A 12,365-nucleotide genomic window follows, 5' to 3' on the forward strand; every position below is an offset into this window, starting at 1 on the left:
TAAATAAAATATTAATCTAGACATCAACTCCACAGTAGGGCAATAAATTTTATTGAAAGGGAAAAAATTATAGAATACAAAAACAGGTGTTTAGCCAACGTGAACAGCCATGCCAATTGGGCTGTACATAAATTACAAGCATTACGCATCTCCTATTCTCCCTTTCCTTTGAATCCAAATCAACAGTTGAATCCTTTACAAGCATATGATTTGTTTCATATCATCTTAATTATTTCCCAAGTTCTTTGTATTTTAAAAGTCAGAAACGTAAATGAGCCAAGTTGTGATTACAAAAACATGGATGGCCAATAACTCCTAGCAAACTCACTAAACCAACTGATCTAATAATGTGGCAAACGAAGGTTCCAAGATGCTGGTGACGAACCAGACATGCAAACAATTGATAGGAACCATTTCTCTCCTTCCAAACCTTAATGTTTGCTTCAGGTTGTTAAAATCTTGTGTCATTGTCCAGAAAGTGAAATGTTCGTGTCTGCTCTCTGGTGCTCGTCTTCAAGAAAAGTGATTCAACAGACAGAAAAGAGACTTTCATTAACGTCAAGCAGTTGCATTCTTTTTAGTTTCAAGGACAGAACCCTCTTTGAGCGCTACTCGTGCTTCATTCTCCTTTTCCAGTGCAAAAAGAGCAGTAGCTTGTAAATAAGAGGCAAAATGCCAGACGGGAGATATTATTTGGACTTGCAATGCATCATTAAGAGCTTCCTGTGGCATATCACTCATGAGATAGCATAGACTACGGCGTGCAAAAACCGTCGGGGAAAGCATGGTTCCAACTTCAATGAACTGCAATTAAATGAAACAAATTGTCAAGCAAATGCTGCAAATTCTCCAATCAATATGATGCACAATTGCAGAGACCTTGTTCGTTGTACATCACAAAAATCTGCCAAAACATTTTAGGACACAACTTTCTGGTGGACTGCCCAGTAATACATTTGCATAGACAAGCCCCAGATAAATGATGCTGGGTTTTTTTTTTTTTTTTTTTTTTTCAAATTCAAACAGAACAAAAGAACTTGATGTTTTACTTTGTCCATCCATGTTTGTACGCCATGAAAATAGATACAAGTTTGGTCTGCAAGCAATAAGACTGCCATTTGTAGACATTCACTCAGAAAAGTAAGCAATTCAAAGCAGCAGTTAATCATTTGACCTGGGTGTAGCATTCAATTGCAGCTCTGAGATCTTTATGCCGAAAAGCAACATCGCCCTTCTTTTTTGAGTTCAATGTTTCCTGCATATCGTTGGTCCACATCTGGAATGAGAGCTGCATCAGAAAGATGGTATGAAAGCAATCAGCAGACCATATACCACACACAACTTTCATTTATGTCCATAAGTGGTTGAGGAGAAAGCGTGGGTGTATTTAAATTCAACAGACCACAGATAGACATGGACTAATGCTCAATTTCTATGTTTTAACTAAGCAAGAAAGTACTTGCCATTGAAAACAATCATGAGGAGAATTATCACTGCTGATTCAGTGCAGCTCAGCAATGTGACAATTAAGTACCGAGTTTACCACCAACTCTTGACACCAAAATCACAGCTAAATGGTCAAGACTATGTACAGTCAAAAGTAATAAAGATATAACTTAAAACCAGAGTGGTGTATTAATATCTTAAATTGTGAAAATATTAGACAGCAGAGATGAAAATCAGACTCAACACCTAAAAGAAATTGCATTTTTTTTATAAGTAGAATTTCCAAAATATTGCCATGCTTCAAGAACAAAAGTTTTTTCCTGATTATGTACACAAGTATTAAAAGCCCAAATGATTCGTACAGATCATTCGGTAATCCCTGCCGGTGTTATAAAAACACAAACCTCAGTTGCAGCACCTTCATCATCCTTATACCCAATCTTTTCCAAGATCTCATGTATGGCGGTCAAATCCATTCTTTGGCAAGCTTCACCAAGTGGCGATAGAGGGAAAGATTCAGCACCATGGGGTACGCCCATCAATACATGAGATGGGACCTGCAGACCAATTTCCAAAAGTTCATTAGAGCTAATGAAATAGCGCCCATCAACATTCAACAAATAATAAAAAGAAAGAATTATAATCAGAGACAGATGGCAGGAAACGTTCTGATATCCTTGGCACAGTCTTTATCAGAATACTTTCATCCAAATGGTCGCGCTGTCTTAAGTTTTTGAAGTTCAAAAGGGTTTATCCAGAAGAAAAAAAAATCTAAAAGAATTTAAGTAAAAGATGGGTTGTCAAAGGTACCATATTTGATAGAATAAGATTTACAAGTGTTCACAGTTGCAGAAAGAATAATATGTGCAACTTCCTAAAAACAAAAGACAGCCAACCTCAGAGTCCTTCTGAAGAGGAATCAAAGCAGCAACTAAGGACTTTGGATTTGGACGCTCGCGGGGCTCATACTGTAAACATCTTGAAGCTAAACGTACCAATTCAGTACCCTCATCATTTGAAAATTGTCCTTCCAAACAAGAATCAGTAAGTGTTTGAAGATTCCTATCCCGTATTAGGTCAAGTGCCTGGGAAGTATTCCAGGGACAAAATTTACAACGTTAGTTATTCACATTTTCATACAGGAAAAAGCTATCAGAAGGCACAGAGTTTGTTGTATCAAAACATACTTAACTGGGATAAGACTTACCTGACTCGGAGGTATATGCTTTCCACTGAGAAGATCAAGCAAAAGAGTGCCAAAGCTATACGTTACACTTTCAGGTGTAACTCTTCCTAGAGAAAAAGATGTGTATGAATTACTACTGGTAAACATAAAGTTTAGAGCAAACAATGATCATGAAATCTATAAGAATGTGAATGGAAGTACATGAAGATGGAGAACCAATTATTAATGTAGCTAAAAAGAAAAAAAAAAGTAGCTGCAATATTACAAACTTCCATATAAATAACAACAATATAGTAAGAAGTCACCAAGTGCCTTCATCTTTGACCATATGATGGTTGTGTATGCATATAGGGATAAATGTCTCTCTCCCCCCCTAAGTTTATACGCTTGTCCGTGTACTTTAGCTAATAACTCAAGTAGCAAGTTCAAAACACCATAGAGTTCATAACCAAGCCATACTGATCCTATAACCCAAATGATGAATAAAAAGGATCATCATGTTTACATTTGTCTTGTTTGAGATGGTAAGTACCTGTCCGCAAATACTCAGGAGGAGTAAATGCGAGGTTTGTACTGTAACTTTTCCCATCTCTACTGTTTTTCATCAAACCAAAGCATGAAAGTCTTGGGTTACCGTCCTGAGAAATAATACCAATTATGAGAATGATTATTTTAAACCCCAACTTAAAAAACAAAAATAAGTGGATTGGTTATAAGATAAAACAGATACTGACATCATCAAACACGATTCTATAAGCATTCAGATCATGATAAAGAGCACGTCCTTTGCTGGTACAATATTCTAGAGCTTGCGCAAGATGCAAAGCAACCCTTAATCGCATTGCCCATTTCATAGGTTGTGTTTCCCCTGAATCATGTAGTTAAGTTTCAATATTAATTTCCAAAGAATTCACCTTCCAACTGAAAATGCAAGCAAATGGCAAAAAAAAAAAAAAAAAATAGCATGCTTACAAAGAAGCATACTCAGATTTTACCACACAGCTCCAAAAGAAATAAAGAACGAGACAGCATTATAATTTCTTTAATTAGAGTTCCATTCCTAATCTTACCGATAAAAAAAAAAAGAGTTCCATTCCTAATCAGGCGTTTCTCTTGTAGACATCATATGTACTTGGGCTATGCCTTTTGCATTTTGAATAAGATTTTTTATTACTACAAAAAAAAAAAATCTTGAATATCTTGAATTAAAACTGGACTTCTGGGGGACAAATCCAGGAAAAGTCCTTCTACGTTTCTCTTGAGCTCCTTCATACAAAACATTATTATATAAGCATGCTCCTTTATACAAAAGATAGTGATGATTATTTCTGTAGCATGTAGTTTCTGTTATGTATCACAACAGGGAAACGTTAAAAGGTGAAGGAACAAAATGGCATTGGGGGGCAAATGTATCTGTTGAAGGAAAACATCACCATCTCCCCTCTCACATTTTCCATGCTCTCACTCCCACCCCCACCCGGCACGCACACACGCACATAAGGGGAAAAAAATAGGAAAGGACCCACTCAATATCATCCACCCACCATCAAGCTGAGGTTTTTTACCAAATCACTAGAACCAACAATTACACAAGAGTTATCCATCTTCATATTCATAAGTAGTTGCAAGATAGAATTAAATATTTTTATATTTTTATAAGTAATAAAATTAGGAAATCAAGATGTCTAGCCTGGGTATGAATTAAATATTTATTTTTAAATGTTTCAACTCATGAGTAGTGGGTTTGGCTATTACTGGATCATATAGGATTTCATATAGTGTAGACTCATGCAACAACATCAAAGAAAAGTTAGTTCAACAAACTTACAATGAAATAAGTGCTTTGCTAATGTATCATTGGGCATGTATTCTGCAACAAGTAACCTCTCATCACCTTCAAAGCAACAACCAAGTAGATTTGCCAGCCTATGGTTCCGGAGTTGACCGACAGTCCTGGCTTCTTCCTGAATTAGTAAAAGTTTAAAGTTTATGAGCTCAATATGGGAACAAAAGTAGAATAATGCATTGGTCACAAATTATATATTGGACTGAACACAAGTATTTCTCAAGATAATGAGCAGAATGGTTACAACAAAAAATATTCCATACACACAAATGAATTGGAGTTTAAACTGGATTAGTAAGTCACTGGGCCATGAGTTTAACTCTTCATAGGTATTTCACTCCGATAAAATAATGGACATAAGGGTGTTGCACACTTGTGATAACCTTGAAATCCCAAATGATGTGATTCATATAATCACGATGTAACAAGAGCAGCACCGTAAATGCAAGAATCACAGGCAATAGCAGGCACGATTACAATTAATTGATGGAAAAGGTGGCAGCTCTTGAATTGCCAAAGACTAATTTAACCATCAGAAGAGAGGCTTATATTTTTTCGTGATGCTATTCAGGATATGAGTTGCGCTTGATATGCATACAGAATTCCATTAAAATCTAAGGGGTGACCAAGCATGCCCCAACTGAAATAGTAAAGGTAGAGCATTGCCGTTTCTTCTTAAATTTAAAAAGTCAAAAAAAAAAAAAAAAAGTACAAACTTATGAAGGAGAAAAATAGACAGTCCCATGATAAATAAGCCCCCCCCCCCCCCCCCCCCCCCCGGGCGGAAGGGGTTAGCCCAAATGGTGAAGGCTTTGGTCTTAGGGCATCACTCCCTTAACCTTGTGGATGCAAACAATCATTTAGGGCCACACCCTCCGGTGGAAAGTCAGCGATTTAACCAGTTCCGTGTAAGGAAACTTCCAAGGGTGCGGTGCACGAGACTGGGGTTTACTCTGTAGGGGTGGATCTGAAGGGCCCTGCCTTAGAGAGGTTTTTCGAGATAAATAATAATAATAATAATAATAATTTGTATTGTCGAGAACCAAGTCAAGATCACTGATTTAAAAAAAAAAAAAAAAAAAAAAAAAAAAAAAAAAAGGTCAATATTCAATCTCTTCTTAACTGTGAGTAAACACAATTCCAACAAAAACAAGGAGAAAAATGTGAGCGTGTAAAAGGATTAGGACAAGAATTTTGCCGGCATCAAACTTGGGATCAGAATTATAGGCTGTTTAAACATATTTTACTTACCAAAAATTGCCGGGCATCAGGCCAAGCTGATCTATTGAACCTTTTAACGGCAATCCGCATTTGATTTTCAAGCTTCCCTTTGTAGACCACATTTGGAGCCTTTTCTCCATGTTCAGAAACTATATTCTCCACCGAAAACCCAGACGTAGCGTCTCTAAGTTGATCAATAGTGTATTCAATAAATGCGGGCAAATCACCAACTTCACTCTTCCCCTCATTTTCTGCAAGCAAACACGCACTGGTATTTCTCTCTTACAACAAATGTAATTTGACAACAAAAATAAAAAACAAAAACACATTTCCACTTACCAATGCCGTGGGTCTCAGCTACTGGCCCGTCATGTTCTGAACCCAAACAACACACCGCGAGCTTGGAACACCCACAACCCATCCCAATTCCAGAATTTAGCTGCAAACACAATTAAGTCCTGAAGCTTCAATTTTTAACCAAATTCGTACACCTCGATGCTTCAAGGACTCCATCCAGCTTGACATGTAAACCCAACTTCGAGATTTCAAAAGTCCCGTGTCAAAATCTGACTCAAAGTTAACTTCAAAGCTTTCAAAAGCTTAAAATAGAAACCCAATACCAATACTAACACTGAACTCAAAAATAATTTCAAAACAAGAGATTTTAAAGCGCCCAAATCATAAACAAGCAGTACAAGACCGAATATCTAACATTAGAGCTAAAGAAAAAGTATCCCTACTGCGATTGAAGTCAACTTAGTTTGACCTTAGCTTCACAGAATTCCCAATCCCCAGATGTAGACTGAGCTGAAACCCTGCTCTGCGAAGCTCCAAAAGCTCCTTGTTCACGTCAAGCGCACCAACCCAGTAGTTAAAAAAACACTGAACTGAAACGTGCGTCTTAGAGTCGATCAAAGCGCACCTTTTAATCAAATCAAAGATCGCAACAATTTAAAAAAGAAAACGCGAAAAAAAGTACAATACGGAATTGTATTTGAATCCCCACCGAAAAAGAAATCAAGATTGGAGCTCCGAAGAAGCTAGAGTGAACCACCAAGCGATTCGCCGTTCTCGATTCGGTCAAATACTCAAAAGGCATGCAGAGCGAGCCCAGATTTTCCCTTTTTTTATTTATTTTGTGGCTTTTCCCGTGTCGTAGAAAATACACAAAACAATTGGTTTTGGAAAGCGAGCGATCTTGGATTTACTTTGGTGCTTCTTTTTTCCCGTGAATGATAAATAGAGAGCTTTTAAGATTCGAATTGGAAATGTTTTAAATATCAGATTAATAACAAGAATACTGATTTCTATGTATGAATTCGCTCTGTGGGCGTCTCTCTGTATATAATAGTTCCTTCTCCAATTGGATGTCGGAACTCAATTTTCTTCTTCCCCTTTTTTGTGGGCTTGTCTGTGACACCGTGTCCCCGTGTCCCAGTGTTTTTTGGTTCTGTTTTGTTTTACTGCCCTATTTATTTTTTCCGTTTCCACCGACATTGTTCTCTTTTAGTTTTTAATTACAAATAATAATATTATGAAGAATTATTAAATATTCATAAATATCTTTAAGCATTAAATATCAAAATAATTGATGTTGTTTAACTTTTGAATAGATTGATTATTATGCTTTTTTTTTAATTTTTCATACTCGTTTTAATCATTTTATTGATAAATTATTCATAATTATTAACTATGTTATTTCATACGTGTTTCCCTCTCTTACATGCACTCGCTCACTAACCTTCAACACGTGGACCAAAAAAGGGGCTTAAAGAATATAAATATACCTTCGATGCCAAGTCAGATGACTTCTGAGCTATTAGTTATATAAGAATGGAAGTTCGATTCACTCAAGAATAGAATGTCTTTCTCCTCTCATATATATAAAAGTTGGAGTGGGTCTGTCCTTTCTCTAGTAACAACCTTATATCTTGTTTGAATTATGTTTGAGTTAACGATTTGTATTCTCCTCCTTATCTGATCTTTTTTTATAGTTGGGGGAGTTTTTTAATCTATTTTTATCTGTATAGAATCTACAGATTTCCCCCTCGTGAGCACAGGATGAGTCATAGAGGGGAGGCTCAAATGCTATTAGAGATTTATCATGGGATCTTCCTTTTATCCCTTCCATATTTATCAAATTGATACTATAATCATACTTAAAAAGATTTTTCATATTTTACCCTTTTTATGTCAGGAGGATAGTCGATCGTCTTCATCACTTTTCCTCTCCTTTTTCGTAGCCTTAACCGCCATTATAGATAAGCGTTCTCTTCCCCCTTTTCAAATCTTCTTCTTATGCTCTTTTATTTTGCTCTTTATTTGTAGTTTGAGTGCTTTCTCTTCTCCTATCGAGACCATAAACTCCCTAAACCCAAATCTAAATGAGTCCCAAAAAACAAAAGAGAAGGACATGCCTCCTTCTTATGCTACAATTGTTGGGAACATGAACAGGGTTGAACTCTCCTCCATCCCAATATTTGACATTAAACTATTTCTGAAACAAGCCCAAACCAAACATGGCAAGCCAGCGATGCTCCACTCCTCTGAAAGTCCAACATTCAAAGGCACCCTTACAGTATGCACTGGTTGTAAAATTCTCCAAAGGGAGGCCCCAAATAGACTCAATACGAAATCACATCATCAACAAATGGGGCCTCTCGCATCCACCGATTGTTGGCGTGATTGACTCTCGGCACATTTTGATTAAGATGCAAACTACCAGTGATCTAGCAAATGGTCTAGGGACACACACTCAATGGAAATGGGCAATGTTCAGACTATTCAAATGGTCTAGGGACTTCACTCCCACAGTAGAATCTCCTATAGCGCATGTTTGGATAAGATTACATTTACTTCCTTTAAATTTTTGTGTCTCCTATGGCACATGTTTGGATAAGATTACCTTTGTTTCCTTTGAATTTTTGTATCAAATCTTACTTGAAAGCCATTGTCAATCCACTAGGCAAATTCATAACTGCCGAACTCCAAATCGACTTTATATAGCTTTAAACAGGTTGCTCCTATTGTTGAGAATAAATGGTTGCTAATTTGGACCATAATACTCTACTTACCAAAAACCATACTTTAGAACCTATCAATTCAGATAAGGAGGATGGCCCTACATTGGGGGTTATACAACCCCCTTTTTCCCCAAGCAATGGTAAGAATACTAAAGCAATTTTTAACGATTGAGCATCAATGCCCTCAATTTGAAACTGAGACTGAACCTTTTGAGGCTATCTTAGATGTTCACAAATCTGATGAGACTAATAAGGATCAAAGTTTTAGACTTTACCTCATTAATAATGATCATTTACCGGACGAGGTTCCTTTTTTAATTATTTCTCTATGCTTGCAAATGATTTGAATTTGGACTCATCCATGACTATACCAGAGGAAGAAAAACATTCAACAAAAACAACTCACTTTAATTCTAAAATTGAGGAAAGCACTGTCAAGAATAAAGGTAAAAGGATTACCCATGTAACTGATGCAATCCTCTTTCTCTATGCTTGCAAATGATTTGAATTTGGACTCATCCATAACTATACAAGAGGAAGAAAAACATTCAACAAAAACAACTCAAATCATATTTTTGTTATTTTATCTTCCGAACAACATATCACTCTAAATGTTGATTGGAATGATACTTCTACCATGGTGTCTATTGTTTATGCTAAATCCAATCCCATACTTAGAAAATTGTTATGGGATTCTTTATCTAATTTGAGACCTTTGAGCATGCCTTTGAACACTATAGGTGATTTCAATATCATAAAATCAGATAAGGAAAAAATAGGGGGCCCAACTCCTATTTCCTATGCTAAAATCGATTTTGTTGATTTCATCGACAGTAATTCTCTCTATGACCTCCCCTTTTTGGCTCTAAATTCACTTGGTAATGTTGTCGGGATGATATTTACACTGGGGAAAAACTTGGTCGTGCTCTTGTTAACCAATGTTGGCTTTCTCATTTCCCTCATGTTACTCTCACTAACTCTGAAATAAACCATTATAATCATTGTCCTATTCTGATAGAAAACAAAAAAAATCTAAAACTGGGTCCATCTTCTTTTAAATTCCAAAGAAAGTGGATTAAACACCCAGATTTTCTAGTTGGAACCAACCTTATCATTTGTTTGGTATGCACAAAATGACTTTTAAATTGAAACACCTTAAAAAAGTTTTGAAAAATTGGGATTTTTCTATTTTTGGGAAAAAAATTTCAAACCCTTGCTTCATTGAGGGACAACATACAAACTGTTGAAATTACTTTACAACAATCTAATATTAATTCTGATATCACCGCTCTTCAAAAATTAGAAAGAGATTATGATGACAAGCTCATTCAATAAGAAATCTTTCTTGAACAAAAATATAAAATACACTGGTTGTTAGAGGGGGATAAAAACACTAAATTCTTCTATCAGATGGCTATTCACAAAAAGGAGAAAAGCTAGCATTGATTCTCTCACTCTCCCTGATGGAACATCTATTTCTGATCATAATATCATTCATGATACAGTTGTTGAATTTTTTCATACTCAACTAACTGTTGAACTTGTTCAGGAGGCCATCCATTTGCTTAATCATAACCATAATCTCGTGTCTAATGGCAACAATGTTTTTTTACTTAATTCTTGAAGATGTTAAAGAAGCAATTTGGTGCATTCCTATGGATTATGCTCCTGGTCGTTATGGTTTATCATATTATTTCTATATAGCACGTTGGTAAATTTTTTACAAGGATCTTCTAGAGGTTGTGGTTGATTTTCTCCAATGGGGTTTTTCCCATTCTTACAAGTACACTTTCATCACTTTAATTCCTAAAACTAACAATCCTACCACTCTTTTTGAATTTAGGTCTATTAGTTTATGTCAAGTCTTCACTTTTTTCAAAGGATTTGTCCAAGACTTACACACCATAAAATTACAAATATCAATTTTCATAATTTAAATATTCTAAAAATTTAATCTCACTTCTAAATTTTAAAATCAATTAAGAGTGAATCTCACGACATTTATAAATACTTAGGTCACTATATGCGAAATTCATGCGGGCAGTAATATATTTGATACAAGATCTATTTTATATATTTATTTATTTGTTATTTTAGATTTTAGAAATATTTAAATTTGTTTGTGTAATAATAATGGTGATATCACATCCATAGATGCCAAGAGGTTTCCTCGTAACGAACATTAATTAATGTTGAGATTAGGAACGTCTGCATCACCCAAGCTTTTGTTTTTTTGGTTTTTTTTGGTTTTTTTTTTTTCTGATGGTCAATTAATTTAAATAAATATAATAATGGAAGAAGCTCAACAAATACAAATTAATATGATTATTATATAAACTATTAATAATATTATAGACTCGTATTTAAGGTTTAATTAAGATGATAGTGTCAATATCCACGACAAAACATTTGCGAGACCAAATAAACAAATCCTCCCCAAAGTTCAAAGTGGTTTATTTATTTACTTCGAGATAAATAAATTAAAAAATTAAAAATAAGACCAATGTATAGCAGATATCTGGTGTCTTTTTCCTTTCCAAGACCGTACCCCACTTTTATATTGTATATAACTTCTTTAAACTATCATACTTACACTGACTTAATTAAATGTTTAAATGACAACAGACATTTGTATATTGTCATTTGTCCGACCTAGGCAAAATCACTCAAAAAATAATACCATAATCATTATTTTTGTTATAGATAGAGGGAAAAAACAAATTCAAATAGACATGAGTCACATGAGTCACATGTTCAAATATAATTTATAATCAAAGGATAGATAAATATACTAGTAGAATTGGATATAACTTATGACGTGTAAGTTCTATACAGTTAATTTAAAAAACAGTGGATCCTATCATGAAAAAGTTATAAAAAAATAATTATTCTCATCAGCTACTATTCACTATCTCACATCTTATGAAAAAAACTATAAAGTATGGAATATGAAAATAAATAATGACTGATATATAATAAAATCTTATAAAAAAACCACTTTTATAATGGAGTCACGAAACTTGCATGTCCTAGACCTACACAAATTATCTTACTGCGTTGTCACTAGATATTATATTTTGATAAAAAAAAAATTGTAAGCACCAAACTATACATGAATAAATTGTCAAAGACACATTGATCTGCTTAAACACACAAGATCATTGCAGTTATAAAATAATAAAAATATAAATATTTTTATAATATTTAATATGATAATTTTATACATTCTTGATATAATTAATATAAATGGAATTAAAGAGTCAAACCCATTGCTTGTGCGACAAGATTTAAGCCAATCATCCATCCGTCGGTCCACAGTACTCTTTTTTCACGTACTGTATCATACTATCGCAAAAATTGGGCTCTTGACACGTGTAAACCAAATCCAGAACTGAGCAGGTGGTAGCCGTGGTACACAGTTTTATCGCACCGGGCGATGTGAACACACTCGCTGTCAATGAGCGTGCGTGAGACTAATCAATCGTGACCGTTCATGAAGATCATTGCAATGAGCTACACTATCAGACCAGCGCGCGTGGGATTTGGGACCAGTCGCCCCCAACGCACTGCGAAAGCGACCAAAAGGTGATGAACGCAGTATCGACGAAACTTATGGCCTATTAAAAAAGAGACATAAGAAGAG

General features: G+C 35.1%; 1 protein-coding gene and 1 long non-coding RNA gene across 7 annotated transcripts; one reads left to right on the forward strand and one right to left on the reverse strand.

Annotated features, from left to right (window-relative positions):
- Positions 1 to 35: 35 nt before the first annotated feature.
- On the reverse strand, positions 36 to 6,842 carry LOC121237567 (serine/threonine-protein kinase BSK7-like). 6 transcript variants are annotated; one of them, XM_041134365.1, is made up of 12 exons: positions 6,706 to 6,842; positions 6,466 to 6,621; positions 6,039 to 6,138; positions 5,730 to 5,950; positions 4,461 to 4,596; positions 3,367 to 3,500; positions 3,165 to 3,270; positions 2,654 to 2,739; positions 2,343 to 2,531; positions 1,851 to 2,003; positions 1,175 to 1,288; positions 36 to 804 (listed from the first exon to the last, which is right to left on the reverse strand). In XM_041134365.1, the coding sequence occupies exons 3-12, from the start codon at positions 6,118 to 6,120 to the stop codon at positions 559 to 561; spliced, it is 1,467 nt and encodes a 488-aa protein (XP_040990299.1). In that variant the 5' UTR covers positions 6,121 to 6,138; positions 6,466 to 6,621; positions 6,706 to 6,842; the 3' UTR covers positions 36 to 558. The 6 variants fall into 6 exon arrangements, with proteins under 6 accessions (XP_040990299.1, XP_040990295.1, XP_040990298.1 ...); XM_041134361.1 differs by having other exon boundaries at positions 6,039 to 6,234; XM_041134364.1 differs by having other exon boundaries at positions 6,039 to 6,265.
- LOC121237653 lies at positions 4,771 to 5,189 on the forward strand. The gene is made up of 2 exons (XR_005934947.1): positions 4,771 to 4,899; positions 4,936 to 5,189. It is a non-coding gene; the product is annotated as an uncharacterized LOC121237653 (long non-coding RNA).
- Positions 6,843 to 12,365: the final 5,523 nt, after the last annotated feature.

Source organism: Juglans microcarpa x Juglans regia, chromosome 6S (assembly GCF_004785595.1).
Source record: "Juglans microcarpa x Juglans regia isolate MS1-56 chromosome 6S, Jm3101_v1.0, whole genome shotgun sequence".
Taxonomy (NCBI): domain Eukaryota; kingdom Viridiplantae; phylum Streptophyta; class Magnoliopsida; order Fagales; family Juglandaceae; genus Juglans; species Juglans microcarpa x Juglans regia.